The sequence below is a fragment of the Haemorhous mexicanus genome, chromosome 23 (assembly GCF_027477595.1).
Source record: "Haemorhous mexicanus isolate bHaeMex1 chromosome 23, bHaeMex1.pri, whole genome shotgun sequence".
NCBI lineage: Eukaryota > Metazoa > Chordata > Aves > Passeriformes > Fringillidae > Haemorhous > Haemorhous mexicanus.
The window spans coordinates 7,116,477-7,143,210 of record NC_082363.1 but is presented as its reverse complement, the minus strand read 5'-3'; the positions used below and the strand labels follow the sequence as shown (position 1 = coordinate 7,143,210).

General features: G+C 54.6%; 1 protein-coding gene across 4 annotated transcripts in view; it reads right to left on the bottom strand.

Moving 5' to 3' along the window:
- NOC2L (NOC2 like nucleolar associated transcriptional repressor) overlaps positions 1-26,170 on the bottom strand; it is a 29,427-nt gene extending 3,257 nt beyond the window's left edge. For 2 of the 4 annotated variants that reach the window (XM_059866974.1, XM_059866975.1), the window contains exons 1-16: positions 26,112-26,170; positions 25,604-25,783; positions 25,061-25,232; positions 24,597-24,716; positions 23,319-23,436; positions 22,894-22,984; positions 22,573-22,651; positions 20,337-20,447; positions 19,292-19,405; positions 17,794-17,982; positions 14,557-14,696; positions 12,400-12,511; positions 8,681-8,794; positions 8,408-8,509; positions 3,059-3,202; positions 2,503-2,616 (exon numbers count right to left, since the gene is read on the bottom strand). In XM_059866974.1, coding sequence (XP_059722957.1) covers positions 2,503-2,616; positions 3,059-3,202; positions 8,408-8,509; positions 8,681-8,794; positions 12,400-12,511; positions 14,557-14,696; positions 17,794-17,982; positions 19,292-19,405; positions 20,337-20,447; positions 22,573-22,651; positions 22,894-22,984; positions 23,319-23,436; positions 24,597-24,716; positions 25,061-25,232; positions 25,604-25,783; positions 26,112-26,131 — 1,920 coding nt within the window. In that variant the 5' untranslated portion in view covers positions 26,132-26,170. The remainder of the gene's footprint in view (positions 1-2,502; positions 2,617-3,058; positions 3,203-8,407; positions 8,510-8,680; positions 8,795-12,399; positions 12,512-14,556; positions 14,697-17,793; positions 17,983-19,291; positions 19,406-20,336; positions 20,448-22,572; positions 22,652-22,893; positions 22,985-23,318; positions 23,437-24,596; positions 24,717-25,060; positions 25,233-25,603; positions 25,784-26,111) is intronic. The other 2 variants (XM_059866976.1, XM_059866977.1) reach the window with 1 other exon arrangement.
- Between the last annotated feature and the right edge of the window lie 564 nt (positions 26,171-26,734).

Sequence of the window (26,734 nt, the reverse complement as noted above, 5' to 3'; positions counted from 1 at the left end):
TTTTGGGTGCTGAGGATGCTCAAGGTCTGCATCCACCCCCTGCCCCATGGAGATCAGCCAATATCAATGCCATTGAAGTGCCCTCCATTGACACCACCTCAGTGCTCTTTACACCTCTCCGGAGGGGGATTAGGGGGAGGATTTACTTGCAAGGGCTCAGGCCAGCAGGGCAAAGACAATCAGAATGCAAATGAAAGGCCCAGTGCTCTCTGAGCTCAGCTGCCCGGCCCTGCCTGGCTGCACACCCCTCCTGGGAAGCACTCAGCACACCTTAGGGCTTGCTTGGAAACACTCAGCACTCACCTGCTGCCCCTGCCACCCCTCAGACCAGCCCAAAGGCCTCTCCAGTCTGGGCACTGCCACCCTCCCAGCAGCCAGGAACAGGCTGAGTGGGGAAGCAGAGACAGAGGCAGGAGATGGAGCTGTGGGTCTGCTCCTGCAGCCAGTTCCAGCAATTTCCCCCAGCCTGATCCAGGGCTCTGGTCCCCAGCTGGGCCATATTGATCCTGGAGCTGAGCACTGCCCAGCAGGGATGGGCAGGGAAGGGCAGGGAAGGGAACAAATCACCCTCCACCATTTCAGGGCCTCATTTTAAATCATCATCCTCATCTTCCCTCTGCTCTTTCTGCCACAGGGGGAGAGGCCTCTGCCCCTCCCTGTCTGTGCTGGGGAGCAGCTCAGGGCTGGCTTTAGAACAGCCCAGAGGTGCCAGGGAAGAGATCTGGGAAGCAAAATGCAGCAGGGGCACTGCCAAGCTGCTGTCCCCAGCTCCCCCATGGCTGGCACCTACCCCAGGCTGGTCAGAGGGTCCCAGAATGGTCTGGGTAGGAAAGGACCCCAAATCTCCTCCAGGTCCAGGGGCAGGGACCCCTTCCACTGCTCAGAGCCTCCTCCAGCCTGGCCCTGGACACTTCCAGGGATGGGGCAGCCCCAGCCTGGTTTTGCTCCAGCCCCACCACGGGGTGAAAGCCTTTTCCACAATTCCCATTCCCATGATTTCCATCATTCCCACCATTTCTGGGCCACAAGGCAGGCTGCTGTCCTGGCAGCAGGGGTTTGTTAGCTGGGGTTCCACATTCCCACAGGGAAAAATCCCCATTTCCAGAGGCACCTCTGGGTGACAGCAGCACAACCCGAGCACATCAACCAGGACCTGGTGCTGGGTCAGCTGGGCCACCTCCACCCTCCTGAGACCCCACAGGATGGGCACCTCAAAACAAACCCCAGCTTGCTGTGGGGTGGCCCCAAAGGACAGAGATTTGCACTGGCACAGCCCACAGCCCCTGTGTTCATCACACACAGGCACTAATTAGCTAATTTGGGGGCCAGCCTTTTAATCCCCAGCTAGAGGTTCCTATCTGCAGGGTCTCACCAAGCTGATTAGTCCCCATCCCATGAAAAACCATTGGGAAAAGCAAATGGAATGGGCAGGAAGGGTCAGAGCTGCTGTCTAAGGCAAGCTGCAGCTCCCAGCCAGGCTGGCTTTCTTCTTCTCCCTGTTATTACCTTTTTCCCCCAATGGCTGCTAATGGGACATGGATTTTCCCAGCCCTAATGGGCCTCATGGAGTTCCCTCTCCTGCTGGGGCTCACAAAGCTGCATCATTAAGCCAGCAGTCCCCACCGAGCCACACAACAGCCCCATTCACCAGCAGAGCTGCAGGGCAGCCTCCAGGACAGCAAACCCCAAATCTGCCTCTCTCTGAACACAGCAAACCCCAAATCTGCCTCTCTCTGAACACAGACAGCCCCAAATCTGCCTCTCTCTGAACACAGCAAACCCCAAATCTGCCTCTCTCTGAACACAGACAGCCCCAAATCTGCCCCTCTCTGTACAGAAAAAACCCAAATCTGCCTCTCTCTGAACACAGCAAACCCCAAATCTGCCTCTCTGCAGAGCAAACCCCAAATCTGCCTCTCTCTGAACACAGCAAACCCCAAATCTGCCTCTCTGCAGAGCAAACCCCAAATCTGCCTCTCTCTGAACACAGCAAACCCCAAATCTGCCTCTCTCTGAACACAGACAGCCCCAAATCTGCCCCCTTCTGTACAGAAAAAACCCCAAATCTGCCTCTCTGCAGAGCAAGTCCCAAATCTGCCCCTCTCTGTACAGAAAAAACCCCAAACCTGCCCCTCTCTGCAGAGAGCTGCTCCAGCAGCAGGACAATGTCCCCCCACAGCAGCAGGGCCAGTGTGGGGCAGGAGCTTGGCCCCACTCTGGGCTGTCCCCCTGTCCCCACTCCCTGGCTGTCCCCCTGTCCTTCAGCCCCTGTCCCCACTCCCTGGCTGTCCCCCTGTCCCTCAGCCCCTGTCCCCACTCTGGGCTGTCCCCCTGTCCCTCAGCCCCTGTCCCCACTCTGGGCTGTCCCCCTGTCCCTCAGCCCCTGTCCCCACTCCCTGGCTGTCCCCACTGCTGGCCAGACAAAGCCCAGCCCCCCCTGGCTGTCACCAGGACGTGGCTCTGGTGTCCCCAGGGTTTGGGACACCAGGGTTTGCTGCTCACCCTCTCCTTGCCACTGATTTCCAGCTGGATCTCCTTCTCCCTCAGCTTCTTCCACTGGCTGTAGTACCTGCTCAGGGGCGTCCCCTCCTCCTGCACCTGCTTCTCCCACTGCTCCTGTGGGGAAAGAGGCACCAATTCCAAGGTTTCCAGGCAGGTTTCCAAGCAGCACAGGCAGCCAAGGGCACAAGGTGAGGGCCCTTTCCCAAAGCACTTTCCCAGCTCCTGGGCAGGGATTGGCAGCCCCGAGGCAGGGGCAAGCAGGGCTCAGGGCATTTGTGGGCACTGAGGCAGCTGCTGAGCCAGGGCTGGTGGCACTGAGAGCTGTCCCCAGGCCAGACAGAGCCTGGGCACTGCAGGGACACACAGGGAGCCAAAGGCTGAAGTGGAAAGGTGACTGTCCCACGTCCCCATGTCCCCAGGCTGTCCCTGTGTCCCCATGCTGTCCCTGTGTCCCCATGTCTGTCCCAGGCTGTCCCCATGTCTGTCCCCGTGTCCCCATGTCTGTCCCATGCCCCCAGGCTGTCCCCATGCTGTGTCCCCATGTCCCCAGGCTCACCACAGCAGCAGTGCTGGCCACACCAAAGGCTGCTCTCTGCCTCCTGCTGCAGATGTGGGCTGAGTTCTCCTGCAGCTTCTCCAGCAGCTGCCTCATGGGCCTGCAGTAGTTGGCCACCTTGCACTCCTTCAGGAAGGATTTCAGCTGCGAGGAGGAAAGGGAGAGGGAGAATGAGAGCCACGGGTTCCCACAACATCCCATCAGTGAAAAAGCACCTCCCACCCTCAGGGACCAACAGCTGGCACCCCAACCCTCCCAGGGCTCACACCCAGCTCCAGCTGCCACCCCAACCCTCCCAGGGCTCACACCCAGCTCCAGCTGCCACCCCAACCCTCCCAGGGCTCACACCCAGCTCCAGCTGCCACCCCAACCCTCCCAGGGCTCACAGCCAGCTCCAGCTGCACCCCAACCCTCCCAGGGCTCACAGCCAGCTCCAGCTGCCACCCCAACCCTCCCAGGGCTCACAGTGAGCTCCAGCTGCACCCCAACCCTCCCAGGGCTCACACCCAGCTCCAGCTGCCACCCCAACCCTCCCAGGGCTCACACCCAGCTCCAGCTGGCACCCCAACCCTCCCAGGGCTCACACCCAGCTCCAGCTGCCACCCCAACCCTCCCAGGGCTCACACCCAGCTCCAGCTGCACCCCAACCCTCCCAGGGCTCACAGCCACCTCCAGCTGTACCCCAACCCTCCCAGGGCTCACACCCAGCTCCAGCTGCACCCCAACCCTCCCAGGGCTCACAGCCACCTCCAGCTGTACCCCAACCCTCCCAGGGCTCACACCCAGCTCCAGCTGTACCCCAACCCTCCCAGGGCTCACACCCAGCTCCAGCTGCACCCCAACCCTCCCAGGGCTCACACCCACAGCAAAAATGACCAAGTGCAGCTCTCCAGCAGCAGCACCCTGCTGTGCCACCTCCAAAGCAAGGCCCGAGGCAGCCCTGGGTGCTCTTGGTGACAGAAGGAATTTGGGGTGTCCAGGCTGATCCGTGGCTGGAATTCCAGTGGCTGCCCTGCTGCTGCCAGCCCTCCCAGCTCCTGCAGGGCTGGGGGAGTCCTGCAGGCTCCTGGCTGGAGCCACACACACCCAAACACTGCACAGAGGTTTGCTTTAGAGACCAGTGGGGCAGGAGGGAACGGTTCACCACGATGAACCTTCCTGCCAGTGGGGCCAGGAGATGCCATCAGGAGGGAGAGGAAGGGTTTCCAGGCAGCACATCCATTCTGCCTCCTCCAGCCATGGCTCCCAAGGCTCTGCCTGGGGGACAGAGCTGGGGGAAGGAAGGAAGGAGGTGTGTCCCCTCCTGCCAGTGACTGTGGCAGTGCCAGCCCCTCCCTGCCAGGCCATGCTCTCTGAGGGGTGTTTGCTGCAGATCTCCCCATCCAGGAGCAGCAGGGGCTTCCTTTGTCCCTCTCCCTCCAGCACATCCCAGCTGCCATCACAGCACCAGCTCAGGAAAATGGGAATTCAGACCCAGACCTTCCCTGCCTCCCCCAAAGCACAAAGAAACCATCAGCACAATTCCTCTGCTGCTGAAGCCTGTCCTGCCCTCACCCCCCCTTCCTAAAATATTTATTTTTCATAGGTGCTGCATATTTATCTCCCCTGAGAGATGCATTTGTCACTGGATTTATCTGCCTTGATCCCCCCAGCTGCAGCCCCAGATCCATTCCATCCGCTGCCACATCCATCCTCATTTTTCTTCCTCCCTTGCAGAAGTGTCACCAGAAATCCTGCAGAATCCTGGGCTCTGCCTGCAGTCTGGAGCTGTGTGCTCCTCACACAGCCCCTGCTCCACTCCTGCTCCCCTCACAGTCCCAGCCCTGGCTGCCACAGACATCAATGAAAGCTGTTGAGATCTCAGCCCTGGGTGGAGAGGCAGGACCAAACCAGGGCACAGAGAGGGGAAAAGCAGGGTCTGGCTGTGCTTCTCCCTACTCTGCCAAATGGAACAAGGGGATCTTAGCAGAGAAAAAGCACTCAGCACACCAAGGTGTGTCTGTGGATAGGGCAGAGAGGCCTCACACCCCAGCCCTGTCCTTACTGGGGCTGGCTCTGTCCCACTGCCAGCCAGCAGCACCAAAGGGCTCTGCTTCCCCCAGCAGAGCCCACAGAGCAAAACCCCAGCTGCTCTTACTGGAAGGGCTGCAGGGAGGCCAAACCCTGCCCAGTTCCCTGCCCAGAGCAGGGACACTTCCCTGGGGACAGGGGAGCAGCAGGAGAGCTGCTAGCAGGGCAGGGCAGGGCAGGGCTGGGCAGGGCAGGGCAGGGCAGGGCAGGGCAGGGCAGGGCAGGGCAGGGCAGGGCAGGGCAGGGCAGGGCTGGGCAGGGAAGGGCAGGGAAGGGCAGGAAAGGGCAGGAAAGGGCAGGAAAGGGCAGGAAAGGGCAGGAAAGGGCAGGAAAGGGCAGGAAAGGGCAGGAAAGGGCAGGAAAGGGCAGGAAAGGGCAGGAAAGGGCAGGGCAGGGCAGGGAAGGGAAGGGAAGGGAAGGGAAGGGCAGGGCTGGGCAGGGCTGGGCAGGGCTGGGCAGGGCAGGGCTGGGCAGGGCTGGGCAGGGCAGGGAAGGGCAGGGCAGGGCTGGGCAGGGCTGGGCAGGGCAGGGCTGGGCAGGGCTGGGCAGGGCAGGGAAGGGCAGGGCAGGGCTGGGCAGGGCTGGGCAGGGCAGGGAAGGGCAGGGCAGGGCTGGGCAGGGCTGGGCAGGGCTGGGCAGGGCAGGGAAGGGCAGGGCAGGGCGGGGCAGGGCGGGGCTGGGCAGGGCTGGGCGGGGCTGGGCGGGGCTGGGCGGGGCTGGGCGGGGCTGGGCGGGGCTGGGCGGGGCAGGGAAGGGCTGGGCAGGGCAGGGCAGGGCTGGGCTTGGGCAGGGCAGGGCAGGGCTGGGCAGGGCAGGGAAGGGCAGGGAAGGGCAGGGAAGGGCAGGGCAGGGCTGGGCAGCACCTCCTGCCCTTCTGGCTCCTGCCAGCTCCTGCCTCAGTGCCAGCTTTTCCCCTCCAACCTCCCCCTCCTGCTCTGTGCTGCCTGCCAGGGCTCTGGGGGGCAGAGACCACCACCCTCCCTTCCCTCCCAGCCCCTGCAGGCAGAGACCACCACGGGTCAGCCCTGGGGCAGCAGCAGCAGCAGCAGCTTTGAAGTGCCTCCCATCCCCAGTGGCTCTCCTCTCCTTTCATCTGCCAGTGCTTCCTGCCTTCCAGGCAGAGAATTTGGGAAGCTGAGGCTGGGAAGCTCAGCCCAGCTTCCCCCAGAGCTGCTGACCAGAGCAGGAGGAGGAGGAGGAAGAGGAGGAGGAGGGAGACAGCCCCTGCCAGCTGGAGCAGCCCTGCCCGGCGCTGGGAGGGAGGGAAGGGAGGGAAGGGAGGCTGGGCACACAGGGCTGGAAGCTCTCCAGGAGAAAAGCCTCTCCCCAGGCAGCTTTTGGGAAGCCAAGGCCAGCCCCCAGCCCGGCAGACGCCTCGAGGCTGTGGGCAGAGCAGCCAGGCAGGAATGCAGGAATGCAGCAAAGCCCTGCACAGCTCAGGAGGCAGCAATGCAGCAAAGCCCTGCACAGCTCAGCCTGGGCAGGGCACGGGGCTCCCCCAGCTCCCAGAGCTGCTGGCTGCAGCACAGGGCTGCCAACAGGGGGGACAGGCACAGCCACAGGCTCAGGAGCTGCTCTGCCTGCTCACACAGGGGCTGCCAGCTCCCAGCTGCCAAGGCAGCCCCTGTGCCAGCCCAGGGCACACAGCCAAGAGCCGTGGGCCTGGCAGATGCCAGCCCCTGGCAGGGACATGAAGCTCTGCTTCCCAAACACCTGTGGGGCACAGCCCCAGCAGCCAGGGACACCCCAAACACCTGTGGGGCACTGCCCCAGCAGCCAGGGACACCCCAAACACCTGTGGGGCACAGCCCCAGCAGCCAGGGACACCCCAAACACCTGTGGGGCACAGCCCCAGCAGCCAGGGACACCCCAAACACCTGTGGGGCACAGCCCCAGCAGCCAGGGACACCCCAAACAGCCTGTGGGGCACTGCCAGGGCTCCCCCAGCAGCCAGGGACACCCCAAACACCTGTGGGGCACAGCCCCAGCAGCCAGGGACACCCCAAACACCTGTGGGGCACAGCCCCAGCAGCCAGGGACACCCCAAACACCTGTGGGGCACTGCCAGGGCTCCCCCAGCAGCCAGGGACACCCCAAACACCTGTGGGGCACAGCCCCAGCAGCCAGGGACACCCCAAACACCTGTGGGGCACAGCCCCAGCAGCCAGGGACACCCCAAACACCTGTGGGGCACAGCCCCAGCAGCCAGGGACACTCCAAGGTGTGCAGGGGCTGGTGGCACACACCAGGACAAGCAGAGGATGTGACAGCAGCCACCCCTGAGTTAAAAGCAGAGGGAATGAGGGAACACATTCCAACACTGCCACACTGAGCTGTGCTGTCTGCAGCTCAGGTGATGGAGCCTGGGAAGGGAGGGAAGATTGGGAAGGAAAGATTGGGAAGGAAAGATTGGGAAGGAAAGATTGGGAAGGAAAGATTGGGAAGGAAAGATTGGGAAGGAAAGATTGGGAAGGAAAGATTGGGAAGGAAAGATTGGGAAGGAAAGATTGGGAAGGGAAGATTGGGAAGGGAAGATTGGGAAGGGAAGATTGGGAAGGGAAGATTGGGAAGGGAAGATTGGGAAGGGAAGATTGGGAAGGAAAGATTGGGAAGGAAAGATTGGGAAGGAAAGATTGGGAAGGGAAGATTGGGAAGGGAAGATTGGGAAGGGAAGATTGGGAAGGGAAGATTGGGAAGGGAAGATTGGGAAGGGAAGATTGGGAAGGGAAGATTGGGAAGGGAAGATTGGGAAGGGAAGATTGGGAAGGGAAGATTGGGAAGGGAAGATTGGGAAGGGAAGATTGGGAAGGGAAGATTGGGAAGGGAAGATTGGGAAGGGAAGATTGGGAAGGGAAGATTGGGAAGGGAAGATTGGGAGGGAAGATTGCCATCTTGTGGAGAGCACCTCGGGGAGGCTGAGCACAAGGAAAAGCTGAGGCTCAGAGCACAGGCTCTGCTCCAAGATCCCACAGCAGCAGCTCTGAATCCCCAAGAACTCAGCTGAGCTCACCATCCCAGCCCCATCCCAGAGCAGCTCTGCAGCCTCTGTTCCACTCTGGCTCCCAACAGATGGCAAACTCCAGAGCACTTTTCCCTACCTGGAGCCTAATTAGATGTGATGCCTCTGCTCCTCCCCAAAACACAAGTCAAAATTAAAATTAGCAGAGGTAACTGGCTCTCCCCTCATGCTGAGGGCCATCCTGAGGTCACTGTTAGTTTTAATTGCTCTGTCCCACTCCGTGCCCATTCATGGCACCCCCAGAAGTGCCTGCCCCTTACCTGGATGACAGTGGGGAGAACCAGCTCTGGGAAGCCAATGCTGTGGGCTTGGCCATGGAGATATTCCAGCAGCAGGTCATAGAGCTGGTCAATGAGCCCATCCTGAGCAGGAGAAACACAAATCAAGGGACTGGGTCCGACCTAAACCCCAGGGATTTCCCACAGCACCCAAACCCAGCCTGGGAAAGGCCTGTCCCACCCTTGGGGACAGGGACACGGAGCACACTTTGTCACAGGGAGCCCAGGCACTGCTGGAGGCCAGGTCCCACTCACCCTGAAGGCCTTTTCCTGCAGGTTGGCATTGGAGAGCTTGAGGATCACAGCAAAGTTGATGGGCTTGGAACTCATCCGTCCTGGCTTCTTGTTGAAATCCACTTGCTGGAAAACCTGGAGGAGAAAAATAAATAAATAAATAAATAAATAAATAAATAAATAAATAAATAAAGAGTGTAAAGGTGATCAGAGCACAAAGCAACCAGCACACAACTCAGCCAAGGGCAGGCAGGTGGTGGCAGAGCCAAGCAAAGAATCCAGGAACCCCAATTCCTGATCACTGCCCCAGAGCTTTCCCAAATATCCCAGCCAGGGACAGGGAGGGAGCAAACAAAACCCCACCTGAAGCTGTGGAGACCTGGCTGTGCAAGGTGCTGAGGTGGGAAGAGGAAACCAACACAAGCAAGGGCATGGGAAGCTGAGGTTTGTTCCTCAGCCCCAGCTTCCTCATGGTCAGAGGCTGCACCCCAGAGCTGGAGGGGGGATTGGGGCTGTCCCTGAAGGGGAGAAGAGTTTCAAAGCAAGACTAAGTGATGTTCACACCAAATTCACCACTGTCACTGAAATCACTGTCCCAGGGACTCCTGCTCCAACCACTGGCTCTGAGGCAGGTCCCATGTGGCCATCAAGGGGGGCTTCAATCTCATTTTTAAACAAAAAAAGCCTGATGACATCTGCTGGCACCCAGAGAGGGGTGAGGAGCATGTCCTGCTCACCCACGCTCTGCAGCAGCCCCAGCTCCTCTCTCCCTGAGCCCAAACACTTTGGGATTGCCCTCAGGAGCAGGAAATCATTTCTGTTCCCTGTGTGCAGCAGCAGCAGCACATCCATCAGCAGCCCCCCGTGCTGGGGAGGCAGCACAGGGGAGCAGGAGGGGAGGGAGAGGCTGCTCAGGTCACAGCAGTGCCCCCAGGCCACAGGAGCAGCAGGCTGTTATTGATTTCTGACATTTTATTTGTCAATCCAGGCTCTCTGGAAGGCAGGGACAAGCGTGGGGGCTCGTGCAAACAAAGAGCCCTGGCCTGGGGAATCGATGCCACAAACCTCGTTATGCACAGTTGTTTCTTTGGCCCAACCAGAGCTATTGATCCCCCAGGTCAGACACTCTGGGGCTCCCTGGCACCCTCCCAGGCCTCCAGGCAGGCAGGGAGGGTAGCCAGAGGCTCTGGAAGGGGCCCAGGAGGTGGCAGGGCCTCTGGGAAGGGAGGAAGTGTGGCTCCCACGCTGAGGGCTGGCAGCCAGGCTGGGCACGGCCTCGCTGATGTCCAGGAATCCTTGGGGCAGGCTGGGAGGGGATAATGAGGGACCAGGGGGCCACAAAACGTCACCAGGAAAACCACTGGCAGACAGAGGGAAGGACAGGCAGGAAGGAGAGGGATTGAGGGGTTGCTGGCACTCCCAGCTGCCACGTGGGGAGCGGGCAGGGAGCTGGGATGCAGCAATTCCATGTTCTCAGCTCCCAGAGTGCAGAGCAGCTGTGCACCCCAGCACTGCCAGGCCCGAGCCCAGGCAGCTCTCACTGCCCATCCCAGGCTTTTCCATGGAATTCTGTGTCTCTGGAATGCACACACACTCAGTCTTGTCCTGCTTGCTGCAGGAGGGAAACGCAGAGTTCCAGGCTCTCCTCCCCCAGCAGCTCCAAAACCTGCCCAGAACAGGGTCCCAAAGCCCCCCAGGTGCTCCTGCCCTGCACTCAGAGCCAGCTGGACAGGGCAGGGGAGCACACCCTGCCCTGGCACCCCTCATGGCCCAAACCAGCCCCAGCTGGCACCAACACCCTGCCCTGGCACCCCTCAGGGCCCAAACCAGCCCCAGCTGGCACCAACACCCTGCCCTGGCACCCCTCAGGGCCCAAACCAGCCCCAGCTGGCACCAACACCCTGCCCTGGCACCCCTCAGGGCCCAAACCAGCCCCTGCTGGCACCAACATCCTGCCCTGGCACACCTCAGGAGGGGGGGGTAAGGGGCTCCACAGGGATTTGGGAACACCTGAGGGTGATCAGGGGACTGGGGGGAATACCTGAGGGTGATCAGGGCAACACCTGAGGGTGATGAGGGCAACACCTGAGGGTGATCATGGTGCTGAGTAGGAACACCTGAGGGTGATCATGGTGCTGAGTGGGAACACCTGAGGGTGATCAGGGCAGAGTGGGAACACCTGAGGGTGATCATGGTGCTGAGTGGGAACACCTGAGGGTGATCAGGGCAAAGGGGGAACACCTGAGGGTGATCAGGGGACTGAGTGGGAACACCTGAGGGTGATCAGGGCAGAGTGGGAACACCTGAGGGTGATCATGGTGCTGAGTGGGAACACCTGAGGGTGATCAGGGCAAAGGGGGAACACCTGAGGGTGATCATGGTGCTGAGTGGGAACACCTGAGGGTGATCAGGGCAAAGGGGGAACACCTGAGGGTGATCAGGGGACTGAGTGGGAACACCTGAGGGTGATCAGGGCAGAGTGGGAACACCTGAGGGTGATCATGGTGCTGAGTGGGAACACCTGAGGGTGATCAGGGCAAAGGGGGAACACCTGAGGGTGATCATGGTGCTGAGTGGGAACACCTGAGGGTGATGAGGGTAACACCTGAGGGTGATGAGGGTGATGAGGGTAACACCTGAGGGTGATGAGGGTAACACCTGAGGGTGATGAGGGTAACACCTGAGGGTGATGAGGGTAACACCTGAGGGTGATGAGGGCAACACCTGAGGAGCACCAGGGTGCAGAATGGCAGCCCCTGGCTGGGGCCTGCCACCCAGATGAGGGAGAAGGTGTCAGGGCCAGAATGCAGAGGGGGAGGCTGTGAGTTTTGTCTCTCAGAGCACTAAAAGGCAAAGGGGACCCTCCCCCTGAGCACCATGACCCGAGGGGAGATGGCTGTGCCCCAGAAGGGGGCTGGCAGGGTTTCAGACACGCAGGAAGGAAGCAGGGGATGGCACAGCCACCAGGCCAGAGCAGGAGGTTCATGAACATTCCACAGGCTGAGGATGTGGTTTGCAGGGGACCTTTGCAACACCCCCAGACCACAAACCTCTGCTCCAAGGGAACTTGTTGAGGACTGAGGCTGGCTGAGTCAGGCCCTCGTCCCAGCACTGCGTCCCTCCTCCTCCTCAGTGCCAGCCCCAAGCCAAGCTAAGGCCTCACACACATCATCCTAAAGAAGGTTTTTTCATTCCTGAAGTGGTTTTTTCTCCCATTTCCCACTGTCTGCAGTCAGGAACCGCTGTGCCTTCGCCAAGAGATGACCCCAGCAGCAGATGGGGAGTCCTGCAGCTCTGAATTCCCCGGGCAGGGCACCCAGCAGCAGATGGGGAGTCCTGCAGCTCTGAATTCCCCGGGCAGGGCACTCTGCACCCAGCAGCAGATGGGGAGTCCTGCAGCTCTGAATTCCCTGGGCAGGGCACCCAGCAGCAGATGGGGAGTCCTGCAGCTCTGAATTCCCCGGGCAGGGCACTCTGCACCCAGCAGCAGATGGGGAGTCCTGCAGCTCTGAATTCCCCGGGCAGGGCACCCAGCAGCAGATGGGGAGTCCTGCAGCTCTGAATTCCCCGGGCAGGGCACCCAGCAGCAGATGGGGAGTCCTGCAGCTCTGAATTCCCCGGGCAGGGCACTCTGCACCCAGGCAGCTCCAGCTGAGCTCTGTCTCCATCCCTCAGCAGGCTGGGCTGCCTGCTGGGGGCTGCAGGGACCCAGCAGAGGGGGACCCCAGGGTCCAACCCACCTCCAGGATGAAGGGCAGCACGGGGATGAAGGTCCTGGTGCTCTGGGACAGCAGCGTGAGGGCGCGGATGCAGTGCATGCGCAGCGGGTAGAACCGAGACGTTGGCACCAGCCTGGGCAGGGAGAACAGACAGAAAGAAATGAATTAGAATTTAAATAGTAAATAAAGAGAAAAAAATTAAATATTAAAATTTAAATATTAAATAAAAATAAAAATAATTAAAATATTAAATATATTTTAAATATTAAATAAAAATAAATTAAATATATTCAATAAAAATAAATAAAATGTTAAATAAAAAGAATAAAAATATTAAAGTAAAAGAAATAAAAATAAATATATTAAATAAAAATAAACAGAAATAAAAATTAAAGAATATTAAATAAAAAAAATAAAATGTTATATAAAAGACTAAAAATATTAAAGTAAAAGAAATAAAAATAAATATATTAAATAAAAATAAATAGAAATAAAAATTAAATTAAGAATATCAAATAAAAATAAATAAAATGTTAAATAAAAAGACTAAAAATATTAAAGTAAAAGAAATAAAAATAAATATATTAAATAAAAATAAATATCAATAAAATTAAATAAAGAATATTAAATAAAAATAAATAAAATGTTATATAAAAGACTAAAAATATTAAAGAAATAAAAATAAATATATTAAATAAAAATAAATATCAATAAAAATTAAATAAATATAAATAAAAATTAATAAAGAATATTAAATAAAAATAAATAAATTGTTATATAAAAGACTAAAAATATTAAAGTAAAAGAAATAAAAATATATTAAATAAAAATAAATATCAATAAAATTTAAACAAAAATAAAATATTAAATAAAAATAAATATATTAAATAAAAATAAATAAAAATAACTATATTAATGAAAATAAATTAAAATAAAAATATTAAACAAAAAGAATAAAATATTAAATAAATAAAATAAAAATAGTAAACAAAAATTAAAAAATAAAAATATTGAATAAAAACACAGTGCCTGTCTCACAGAGCCCCCTACAGCTGACCCCCTGCCTCCTTCACAGCCCAGCCTGGCTCTGAGGGGATCCAGGTGGGCTCTGACTCTGTCTTCCTAACGCTGGAAGCACAGAATCCTGGAATGGTTTGGGTTGGAAGGGACTTAAAGCTCATCCAGTCCATGGGCAGGGACACCTTGCACCGTCCCAGGCTGCCCCAAGTCCTGTCCAGCCTGGCCTTGGACACTGCCAGGGGTGGGACACCCATCCCAGGGCCTCCCCACCCTTAGGAGCAGGAACTGTTTTGTATCTGAAGGCATTCCCTGTCCTGTCCCTCCATCCTTTGGAAATGCTCTCTCCATCTCCCTTGTAGCTCCTTCAGCTCCGGGAAGGCCACACTGAGGTCACCCCAAACCCACCTGGGGGGGTTCCCAAACCTCCAGAGCCTCGCCAGGCAGCTCCTGCAGCTCATGCCAAGCTGCTAAATCCCTGCTGGGCCTCACCCCATGCCCCTGTCCCCAGCCCCTGAGTGATGTGCTGGACAGGGAGGAGGGTGCCTGGATCCATCCCAGAGCAGGGGGTGCCAGGGGGATGTTTGCATCCTCTTATCTGATCGTTTAAATCTGCTTATCTCCATCACCGTGGGGAGCTCCTCCAGAGCTGGGCTTAGAGCTGGGAATCTGGTTAGCAGAGCTAACAGGATTTGGGAGATCACCAGAGATCCCCAAATTCCCTCAATGCTGATGTTAACAGGCACCTCAGGGCACAAACATTTCATCCATCTGAACGGATGGGAGCAGGGAATTCTCAGCAGACATCCTGAAAATAACAACTGTGCCCCACTCCTTGCAGTCCCAACAAACAGGCACCAAAAATGCAGCTTCTAAATGCATTTACAGAGCTGCAGATGGGGATTTTCTGAAGCAAGGCAGATCATTCTCCTCCCACTTACAAGATAATCTGCCCAGGTTATTCAGCCTGAGACTTTTCTTGTATAAAGAAGAAAGAATAACCCACAACTCTGTCACCCCCTGAACAGCTCCTCACACACATCTTGGGCTGGAAAATTTCAATTAAAAGCAGCTTTGAGACCATTCATGGTTAAATCCAAATCACAGAACTGTAAGATAACACACCAAGGCAGAGCAAAAAGAATGAGGAATTCCACTCACTTGATGCAGCCAATAATGACCTGTGTCAAGGGGTAGATGAGGGGCTCCATGACCTCACTGGGGTGGATGGTGCTGAGAACTCGACACCAGAAGTACAGGCAGTGGATGTACTGCCAGTTATAGACTGACTGGAAGTTCTCCTGCAGGGAAAAGGGAAAAAAAAACAAAGGCAGGAATGTGAAAATGTGGCATTTGACAGGTGCTCACTCTGCTCCAGCACACTGCAATGTCCAGGCAGGAATAACAGCACTGGAGCTGCCATTCCCAGGGCAGCAAGTTCACTGGTGCCAGCCAGTGCCTGAAGGAAATAAAGTGAATAAAACCAGGCTGCTGTGCTCCAGTGTGGCTGCTTTGAGAAGGAAAAGTTCCCAGCCTCACAGCAGGCACTGGGATGTGGCCAGGGACAGGGAATCCTGAGCTGGGCACGGGAGCAGAGGATCAGAACAGCACTTTTGGGGAATCCTGAGCTGGGCACTGGAGCAAATATCAACCCAGCACTTTTGGGGAATCCTGAGCTGGGTATGGGAGCAGAGGATCAGCCCTGCACTTTTGGGGAAGGCACCACTCAGGACAGCTTCATTTTTGGTAACTGCAGGGTGGAAGTGCCAGGCAGCAGAGCAGAGAGCAAACTTGCAGCTTGGTTAGCAGCAGAACCACTGCAGCAGGCCAGCAGTGACAGTGACAGCAGTGACACTGTGACACAGTGACAGTGACCCAGCCTGGCTCAGCAGCACAGCCAGGACATGGCTTTCAAGACTCTGGGCAGGGGCTGCAGCAGCTCTGAGTGCCACAGTGAATAAAAGCCCAGCTGGAGCAGGAGTGCCTGAAGGAAACCCTTCCCTCAGCTCTGCAGTGTTGCCCAAACCCAGAGCAGACTGCACTCACAAGGTGCCTCAGCCCCCCTGGAGGTTTTTTCCCAGACTTCCAAGGCCCAGCTCGTCTCTCCTGCACGGAGCAGCAGGATGCACAAGTCTGAGACAGGCACAGAATCTGTAGCTGCAGCCACTGGGCCAAACCTTGCAGAGGGCCCTGAGCCAAGGCACAGCTGGACGTGGCAGGGCTGTGCCAGCTCTCCCCAGGTCACTGAGATGCACCAGAAAGATTTTCTCAGCTTCTCCTGCACAGAGCAGACGAGCAATCTGCTCTGGTAATCACCTTCCAGCACCATCCCCTGCCCCATTCAGACAGGCTTAGGGCTTGCATTTGGACATTTTGGGGGTGCATGCCCATCTGAAGGGCCACGAGCCCCCCCAGCTGTGAAATCAAGTGGATTTACTCCTTGTCTGGGCCACAACTGAGGGTGTAAGAAGCCAGTGCAATCCAATTAGGGGATCTGCAGCCCAGACTTCATTTATCTCTGCTTATTTATCCCTATGTCTGACCAGCCAGGAGATTTAGCTGGGCACCAACCCTGCCCTGTTTGGGGGCAGCTCAACAACTAATCTGTGGGGTCTGTTTTGCTAAACAGGGCTAAATCCAGGATTAGCAATCTGACTCAGATTTCCCAGGTCAGACTGGAGGTGACTGAAACCAGGGCTGCTCCCCAAGCTCTCAGCTGCTTTGTAAAATCAATTAAATGCCCCAGATTTGCTGGGGAGCTGCAACACCCCAGGGTGGCTTAGGCCTGGGCAGTGAACCAGCCGAGGGCTAAGGCTGGTTAAAGGAAAATGCAGGGGGGGAAGCCATGCTGTGGCACTTTTGTGCTCCACTGGGCAGGACTTTTGCAGCTAAAGTGTTCTTGGGGCCCATGGATTTGTGGTTTTAAAAACCCTAACCCTAGTTGTAACCCTAACCTTAACCCAACCCTAACCCTAACACTAACCCTAAGCCTAGGTGTAACCCTAACCCTAACCCTAGGTGAAACCCTAACACAAAGCCAAAGCCTAGGTATAACCCTAACCCTAACCCTAGTTGTAACCCTAACCCTAACCCAAACCCTAGGTGTAACCGTAACCCTAACCCTAACCCTAACCCTAGGTGTAACCCTAACCCAAAGCCAAAGCCTAGGTGTAACCCTGACCCTAACCCTAGGTGTAACACTAACCCTAACCCTAGGTGTAACCCTAACCCTAACCCTAGGTGTAACCCTAACCCAAAGCCTAAGCCTAGGTGTAACCCTGACCCTAAGCCTAGGTGTAACCCTAACCCAAAGCCTAAGCCTAGGCGTAACCCTAACCCTAACCCAAGGTGTAACCCTAACCCAAAGCCTAAGCCTAGGTGTAACCCTAACCCAAAGCCTAACCCTAGGTGTAACCCTAACCCTAACCCAAAGCCTAAGCCTAGGTGTAACCCTAACCCTAAGCCTAAGCCTAGGTGTAACCCTAACCCTAACCTTAGGTGTAACCCTAACCCTAACCCTAACCCTAGGTGTAACCCTAACCCTAACCTAACCCTAAGCCTAACCCTAGGTGTAACCCTAACCTTAAACCTAGGTGTAACCCTAACCCTAACCCTAGGTGTAACCCTAACCCTAACCCTAGGTGTAACCCTAACCCTAACCCTAGGTGTAACCCTAACCCTAACCTAACCCTAACCCTAGGTGTAACCCTAACCCTAACCCAAAGCCTAGGTATAACCCTAACCCTAACCCTAGGTGTAACCCTAATCCTAACCCTAGGTGTAACCCAAAGCCTAACCCTAGGTTTAACCCTACCCTAACCCTAGGTGTAACCCTAACCCAAAGCCTAACCCTAGGTGTAACCCTAACCCAAAGCCTAACCCTAGGTGTAACCCTAACCCAAAGCCTAACCCTAGGTGTAACCCTAACCCAAAGCCTAACCCTAGGTGTAACCCTAACCCAAAGCCTAACCCTAGGTGTAACCCTAACCCTAAGCCTAGGTGTAACCCTGACCCTAACCCTAGGTGTAACCCTAACCCTAACCCTAACCCAAAGCCTAACCCTAGGTGTAACCCTAACCCTAAGCCTAGGTGTAACCCTGACCCTAACCCTAGGTGTAACCCTAACCCTAACCCTAACCCAAAGCCTAACCCTAGGTGTAACCCTAACCCTAACCCAAGGTGTAACCCTAACCCAAAGCCTAAGCCTAGGGGTAACCCTAACCCTAACCCAAAGCCTAGGTCTAACATTCCTTCCTCAGCACTGACAGAGCCTCCAGCAGGCTGCTGTCCTGCCCGAGGCGTTTCCTGCCAAGGCCACGCACTAAATCCCCTCTTTGTGCCTGTAACCCTGCCCAGCCCCGTGGCAGGGAGCCCCAGGAGGATGAGGAGGGTGCCCACCTTCTTCCTGAGGGTCATGGCGCTGCGCAGGTGGATGGCCAGCTGGCGGATGTAGATGAAGCTGTGCTGGTAGGAGGTGGGGCTGTCCAGGGCCAGCATCTCCGTCAGCGTCCTCTGCATGAAGTTGATCATGGGCAGCACGTTGGGAGAGGTGAACCTGGAGTTCTTCACAAAGGCAATGTACATTTGCTGCGAGGGGAAGAGGAGGAGGAAGAGTAAAATAAGAGTAAAAGATAAGGGTAAGATAAGAGTAAAAGCATTCTGGGACTCCTCTGCCCCTCCCAGTGTGACCAATCTGCCCCTGTGAGCTCAGGTTAGACACTGAAGAGGCACACTCTTCTTCAAGCAGTGAAAGAAATGAACTAATTATAATCTAAGAAGGAAATTAATTATAAATATTTAATATATTAATATAAATAATATAGAAATCATTATTTAATATAAATAATGAATATAAAGCAGTGAATTAATCTTTGCCTGAATTTACAGAGTTTTCTATAAGAATTGTTCCTAATTCTAATTGGTTGCTAATTAGTTGTTACCTTGACTGATTGGTTACTTCACTAGAGGTGGTTACATGTTTGTGTCTCTTTGCAGATATTGCTTATATTTTTCTTTTAATGACTCAGGACAGTTTTCACAGGTGCTGTTAACAGTTACAGCCTTGGAATTCTTTCTCAGGAGAATAAGCAGATTTTCACTGTTATAGGATTTGATTCTTATGGGAACGCACCAGGCTAGCTTAGCTAGATTCCCATCAGAATACTCCTAGTCCCTTAGTAAGGCCTAAACTAGGTTTTACAAGGCCTTTCTCCTGTAAGGTTTTGCTTATATTTAACCCCAAAGCAGGGCTGAAGTGCTGCTTTGATCACAGAAAGGAATAACCCAGCCTGTCCCTTCTCCAGGGGAGACAGGAGTGGGTTTAGCCTGGACATGTGCCCACCACTGCTTGGCAGAAGCTGCAGTGTGGAGCTGAGTGTGAAGAACCTGGAGCTCTTCACAAAGGCAATGTACATTTGCTGCGAGGGGAAGAGGAGGAGAAAGAGTAAAATAAGAGTAAAAGATAAGTGTAAGTGTTGCTTTAATCTTTTAATCATCCACAGAGCGATGGTTTGGTGGGATAAAACAAGGCTGCAGGAGGGGCTGAGCACGTGGGGATGGCTGGGCACAGCTCTCCTGCCAGGTGCCACTGAGGCAGGAAACACACCTGGGGACTCAGCTGAAAGGTCAGAGCAGCTCAGGAGGATGCAGCACCCAGGAGTCTGGGGGATGAAGATTCAGCAGGCACCAGAGATCTCCCCTGCTCTGTGTCCCCAGCAGGAAGGGCAGCAGTGGGAAGCAGGAATCACCCTGACCTGACAGAATTTCTGCCCTGTTTGGTTTTCTGGAGGCTGCCAGCACCACCTCCAGCACCTGCTCACCTGCACCTCAAGGCTCTGAGGTATTTGCACACAACCTGAGGAAGAAAAGGGGCAGATCTCAGCTAAGCCAGGCTTACCTTGAGCAGGGGGCTGAGGTAAACCTCCTTCTTGTACCTGCAGATCTTGTTCAGCACCAGGAAGGCCAGGACCCTGACTGTCTCCTCCCCTGTGCTCCACAGAGTGATGGTTTGCTGGGATAAAACACAGACAGGTGAGTGAAGGCACAAAGAGCTCCTGGCTGGCCACACACAGGCCTGAACCTCCCTCCTTCCCAGCAAGAGGGCAGCCAGGAGGGAGGTGACACAGAGGTGACACAGTGTGCTGTCAGTCAGCCACTGGCAGTCCTTCTGTCCTCACACTCTCACTGGGACACCACACTACAGCCCCAGCTGATGTTCCATGATCAATAAGGAACCAGTCCAAAACCAGCACCTCTAAAAAACACACAACTTTTATTTGTGTGGTTAAACACTCATTTGAACTCTCCTGAGTGACTCCACCTCCCCCAGGTTCACCTGGCCCTGGCAGGAAGCACCTGCTGCCCCCCACAACCAGTGAAGAGCCCAGCACAGAGAGGGGGCTCACTGCAGGACTGGAAAAGCCCTCTCAGAAATGCCTGCAGCAGCTGTGAGGTGTGCCAGCCTCCAGCCCTGCATGCCTCCAGCACCAAGGGCTTCCCTGCCTCCTTGCAGTGAGCAGTCAGATGCCACCCTGCTGCCCTGGGTGTCTCCCCACACCTCCTGTGTTGTTGCTCACGCTCAGCAGTTGAGACTGAGCTGCCACAGAAATATTCCACCCCCAGCTCCCCGAGTGGAGAGGCAGCACAGGCATTCCCAGGGCCTGGCAGCAATTCCTCCATCTGGGAGGAGGAAGCAGCTTCCCAAAACACCTCCCTGGGGAGCAGCAGCTACAAACAGAGCCACCCCCACACTCACCTCAGCCTGGCATCACCTCGTGGCACCTGCAGAGAGGCAGGAATGCTCTGCAGGAACAGCAGCAAAGCAAGGGAACACCACAAGGGACTGGCTGCCAGGGGATGCAGCCCAAACACCACAAATGCTCAGCTGAAAGGGGGGGAAAAGCACCTCAGGTGCCAACGGCACATCCCAGCTGTGCCCTTACCTTGAGCAGGGCCCGGCACTGCTTGGGGAAGGACAGGTAATATGGGACTGTGGAGTTCACGTGCTGCAGGACTGCTGCACCCACTGAGGCCTCTGTCAGGCAGGACAGCAGCTGTGGAGGAGAGCAAAACACCCCAGCTGGCAGGCAGGGCTGTCACCCTCCCTGTGCCAGCTGCACTCCACGGGTTCCAAACACTGCTCACAGGAAGGAGCTCACACAAACCCCAACAGCTGGATCAGGGCAGGAGCAGAGAGTAAAGAGCTGCCCTGCAGGTCCCTCAGCCCAGGAATGGGAGCTCAGGCTGCTGCCCCTGCATGGCTGATAGCCCCTGAGCTCATCACACAGCACCTCCCTTGTGGGCACTGCAAAATCTCAGTTCATCTGCAGTGCAGGACACCAAAATGGCCAAACTCACCCTCAGTCTGCACAAGGGAACATCACCTGAGCTGCCTGGCAGCACACTGGATTTCTCCAGGATTCCTGAGTGGGAAGCAGGAACTCTTTGGGTATTTGGCTCAACTCTCCCTCAAGGAAAGGCTTTGACAAAACGTCAAGAAGCAAATCTCTGTGTGTGCAGCTTGTCCAGCTCAGCTCACTGCAGACAAACCCAGACTCCAACCTGAAGTCCAGGTGAGCTCCAGGTGACTCTGAGAGCCTCTGGCTGATGCAGTCCCAGCTGCTGGAAGCAGCACAGGCATTTTGTCCACATTTAATTTGCCTCCCCACCCTCCTCCTCGCTCTGCAAGGATTCTGGACTGGCTTGGCCAAGTCCCTTACACAATAAAAGGAGAAGATTTTGTTCAGAAATGGTGCCAGAAAACCCACTGTGGTGAAGGCTGGGGCTGAGGGCTCTCAGGAGCCAGCCCAGGAGCAGGGATTGCTCCCAGGGACTGCATTCCCAGGGATTGCATTCCCACTGCTCCCAGGGATTGCATTCCCACTGCTCCCAGGGACTGCATTCCCACTGCTCCCAGGGACTGCATTCCCAGGGATTGCATTCCCACTGCTCCCAGGGACTGCATTCCCACTGCTCCCAGGGACTGCATTCCCAGGGATTGCATTCCCACTGTTCCCAGGGACTGCATTCCCAGGGATTGCATTCCCAGGGACTGCATTCCCACTGCTCCCAGGGACTGCATTCCCAGGGATTGCATTCCCACTGCTCCCAGGGACTGCATTCCCAGGGACTGCATTCCCACTGGTCCCAGGGACTGCATTCCCAGGGATTGCATTCCCACTGCTCCCAGGGACTGCATTCCCAGGGACTGCATTCCCACTGCTCCCAGGGACTGCATTCCCAGGGATTGCATTCCCACTGCTCCCAGGGACTGCATTCCCAGGGATTGCATTCCCACTGCTCCCAGGGACTGCATTCCCAGGGACTGCATTCCCACTGCTCCCAGGGACTGCATTCCCAGGGATTGCATTCCCACTGCTCCCAGGGACTGCATTCCCAGGGATTGCATTCCCACTGCTCCCAGGGACTGCATTCCCAGCTCTTCCTTGTCTGCAATGCTCTGCTGCTGGAGAGAGGCACCACAGCTTGAGGGAAAAAAAAAAAAAAAGAAAAAAGCTCTCCTGATCAAACTGCTCTTTCTGCTAAGTCATTGTGCCAGCTCCCAGCTGAGGCACAGCAGCTCCTGCTGTCACTCCTGGCATCCCTTCCCTCAGCTGCTGGAGAATCAGTGTTGGTTTGGTTTTAATATTCCAATTTGGGGATGCTAACAAAGCAATCTCAAAAAAAAAAAAAAAAAAAGTGGGGGCAGGAGTTTCCTCCAGAAATAATTCACAAATCATCTCTGAAACACCAGAAATTGTGCATGGGTGGGATGGAACTTTATCATAGTCAGAGATGCCTCATGTGAGGTCACCAAGAGAACATCTCAGGGTTTGCCTCAAGTGCAGAGATCACAGCACCAAAAACTGAGTTAATGATGCAGAATGCAGGGACTCAGACTGCAAACTCCTTTAAAGACTATTAAATATTAATCTGCCAGACAAATTAAAAGAGAGAGAGCTGCCAGAATGTTAATTCAACCCTTCTCTACTGCCTTACCTATTCTGACACAAGCATCCTCTGAAGCTCCAAACTGTTAAGTGGAACAAATAATTGCAAAACAACCCAGGCAAAGAATGAACACAAATCTCAGAGGGGCAAACCCCACCTGCCTCACCCCAAAACAGCCCAGCAAGGCACAGACTGACCCCACAAACAGAAAATGATGATGTTTCTTACTTGTATGGTACAGCCAAGATAAACTTTGATGTCCAGTCGTAGCTTTCCCCAGAGGGGGCTGGTGGAAGGGAGAACCATTCTGGAAAGGAGCAAGAGTTTGGTTTAGCTTTAAAAAACCCCAAATAAATCAGATTTCAGCAGCAAAACCAGCAGGGAGATCAATTCCTTGCTTCCTTCTTCCTTGGGGGGAAGAAAAGAAGAGCCCTGTGAGCACCAGCAGGCTCTCAGTGTTTGGGTGAGCTGGCACCCTTTCCCAGGTCCAAAGGCAACTCTGGAATTCCCCCCAGGTTTCCTGAACATCCCAAACCCCCCCAGACTTACTTGAGCTTGTTCTTGGGGGCTTTGGGGAGCAGCAGCTTGTGCAGGTGGTGGAACAGGTCCCGGATACAGAAGGACACCAGGGCATTGAACACTGGGTGAAACAAGCCAGGAAAGCATTTCAGATGATTTTCCATGAATTCCTGGTTTCCCTCATGGGAAAAGGGATCCCTGAGGAACTGAAGCCAGTGATTTCCATGGCAGAACTCCTGCATTTCCTTCTAGAAACCCCCAGTCTGCCTCATACTCAGTTTTTTATCAAAGATCAGAAGGCACAGGGGCCATCTCCCCAAGGAAACAGCAGCAAACCCAGCCCTGAAGGAGAAGCCCCCCGAGCAGCAGAGCAAGACAAGCTCCTTGGTGCAGTGGAAGGGTGAGTTAACTCCTGCCAGGGCTCATCCCCCCTCCCCCCAGGTGATTTCCCTCACCTGCAGTGTCAGTCACCTGGAACTTGCTGGGGTCACCACCACTGTCACCTTTGGTGGTGGCCACAGCTGCCTTGTAGGCTTGGGTGATCTCATGGAAGAGTTTTGGGGTGAGGTTCCTCTGGGGAAAGAAGAAAAGGGGGGGCTGAGGAGGAGAAGCAAGGGATCTCCTGGAGCTCCTGACTGGGACAGGGGGGACTGGAATTCCCTGGGAATTTGATGGCAAAAAGAGCTCCCTCCTCAGGCATCAGGGCAGGCTTGACAAACTCTGTGGCCTCCCCTCAAATTGGCTTTAATTGCTGAGGCTTGAGAAGGAATTAATCAGCTGCAAGCAGCTTCCAGTTTGAGCTTCATTCCCCCCAGCTACTCCATCACTGCTAAACATGGCACTAAGAAAGCTCCTGGAGCTGCCAGAGGGTAAAAAACCCAAATTTGATCATTCTGGCCTCTTCTGAGCCACATTTCTGCAGCTGCTCCCTCATATGGGATGGGAGTACTTGAATTTTACAGCCCAAAGCCAAGCTGAAGGCACAAGAGCTCTGGGGCCTTGGGACATGAATTTTGTGCCAGATGAACCAATAAATAAATAAATAAATAAATAAATAAATAAATAAATAAATAAATAAATAAATAAATAAATAAATAAATGTTGTGCCAGATGAACCAATAAATAAATAAATAAATAGATAAATAAATGTTGTGCCAGATGAACCAATAAGTAAATTAATTAATACATTTTGTGCCAGATGAATAAATAAATAAATAAATGGATAAATAAATGAATAAATTTTGTGCCAGGTGAATGAATGAATGAATGAATAAATAAATAAATAAATATTGTTCCAGATGAACAAATAAATAAATAAATAAAATTTGTGCCAGGTGAACAAATAAATAAATAAATAAATATTGTGCCAGATGAACAAATAAATAAATAAATAAATATTGTGCCAGATGAACAAATAAATAAATAAATAAATGCATTTTGTCACAGATAAATAAATAAATAAATAAATAGATTAATTCCATGCCAGATGACCAAATAAATAAATAAATAAATTTTGTGCCAAACAAATAAATAAATAAATGGATAAATAAATGAATAAATTTTGTGCCAAATGAACAAATAAATAAATTAATACATGTTGTGCCAGATGACCAAATAAATAAATAAATAGATAAATAAATGAGTGTTGTGCCACATGAACAAATCCCAAGCTGACCCTTTTACAGGCAGGGAGGAGAACCCTCCAGTGCTGTGTGCTCCAGCTGCCTGCTCACCTGGGCAGCTTTCTTCCACTCCTCCACCATCTTCAAGCTCACACGGATGAGGGAAACTTTCTTCCTTTTGACTTTTTCTTGCTCTTCATCTTCATCATCCTCATCCTCATCACTGGCTTCCTAGAGAGAGAGGCAGGAGGGACTGAGGAAGGGTTTCTGCAGCCCCTGGCTGGCTCCAGCTCTCTGATGAGGAGGGAGGCAGGCAGGGCTGATCTAGGAATGCTGCTCCCAGCACTCTGTGCAAAGCAGGGATTGCTCAGATGGGATATTGGGAATAAATCCTCCCTGGGAGGCTGGGGCTGCTCCACCCCTGGAGGTGCCCAAGGCCAGGCTGGACAGGGCTTGGAGCAGCCTGGGGTGGAGCTGGATGAGGTTTAAGGCCCTTTCCATCCCAAATCCCTCAGGGCTGGCACTGGAACACAAACACTGCCCAAGGAATTGAGGTCCCTGATGGCAGCAGGTACCTCGAGGGTGTCAGGGGGTCTGTGCAGAGCCTCCTCCTCCTCTGAGCTGTCTGAGGCATCAAAATCCAGCAGCTTGCGATCGTTCTCCTCCAGAAACTTGTAAAACTCGGGGTCTCTGTCCTTCAGCCTGGAGAGCTGATCTTTGTGCTCTGATGCCTTTCCCTTCTTCCTGCTGGGAGAGAATTAACTGTTCATTCACTGCTCAGAGTTCTGCTGAGGCTGTGACAAAAGCATTTCATTAAGGATTAAGAAATCTTGACAGCAAGATACCAGACTGCAGTGGGATGGATGGAAACACATGAAAAAACCACCACAAATCTGTTTCTCAGTTCCTCAGAACTGCTCCAGGGACTCCACCATCTCCCTGGCAATGCCTGACCACCCTTTCCACGGAGCAATTCCTCCTGATGCCCACGCTGAGCCTGCCCCGGTGACACTCAGGCCGTTCCCTGGGAGCAGAGCCCCACCTGGGGCTGTCCCCTCCAGTCAGGGACTTGTGGAAAGCAAAAAAATCTCCTTTTCTCCCGGCTGAGCGCCTCTCACCTGCCCGGCCGTGCCTGCAGCCCCTGGGCCGCCTTCCCGCCCGGCCGCCTCTGCCTCGCAGCGCCGTTAAGGGCCCGGCCGCCTTCATCCTCCTCCTCCTCCTCCTCCTCCCAGCCGCCGTCATGCTCCGAGTCCGAGCCGGCAGCGAGGAACTCGTCCAGGCTCAGCTCCTCCAGCTTCCTGCGGGGGGAAAGGAGCGTGTGAGGGGAGAGAGGAGCATGTGAGGGGAGAAAGGAGCGTGTGAGGGGAGAAAGGAGCGTGTGTGAGGGGAGAAAGGAGCGTGTGTGAGGGGAGAAAGGAGCGTGTGTGAGGGGAGAAAAAGGAGCGTGTGTGAGGGGAGAAAGGAGCGTGTGTGAGGGGAGAAAGGAGCGTGTGTGAGGGGAGAAAAAGGAGCGTGTGTGAGGGGAGAAAAAGGAGCGTGTGTGAGGGGAAGGCTCATCCCGGTGTGTCCGGGACCCTCCTAGATCCCCTCGGGACCCTCCTGGATCCCCTCCGGCGCGGCGCTCACCTCCTCCCGGGGGCCGCCATGTTGCCTTCGCCACGCGGCCGCCGCTTCCGGTCCGGCGTGCAGCGCGGCCGGGGCGGGGCGATATGACCACGCCCACGAATATGTAAATTCATTTTGTTTTCATGCTTAACCACGCCCCATAACACCATTGGCTCCGCCCCACCCGTCGATCCCTCCAGTCCCGGGCATTCCCGGGCAGGATCGGGGCTAGCGGCAGGGAAGGGAAGGGATTATTGCGTTCTTCGCTCTGCAGAGCCCGTGCCCCGAATGCCCTGACCAGTTCTGGGCCCCTCAGTTGGCGAGGGACACTGGGGGTGCTGCAGTGTGTCCACTAGAAGGGCTCTGAGGGGCTGCAGTGTGTCCGAGGAAGGGGAATGGAGCTGGGGAAGGGTCTGCACCACACATCCTATGAGCAGCGGCTGAAAGAGCTGAGCCTGGAGAAAAGGAGGCGCAGCGCTCACCCTCCACACCAACCTGACAGGAGGGTGCAGCCTGGTAGTGGCCACTCTCTTCTTCCACGTAACAAGTGACAGGACATGAGGACGGAGTTTTAAGCTGCACCAGGGCTGGTTTGAGGTTGGACACCAGCAGGAATTTCTCCGTGGAAAGGCTGGCCAGGCCTT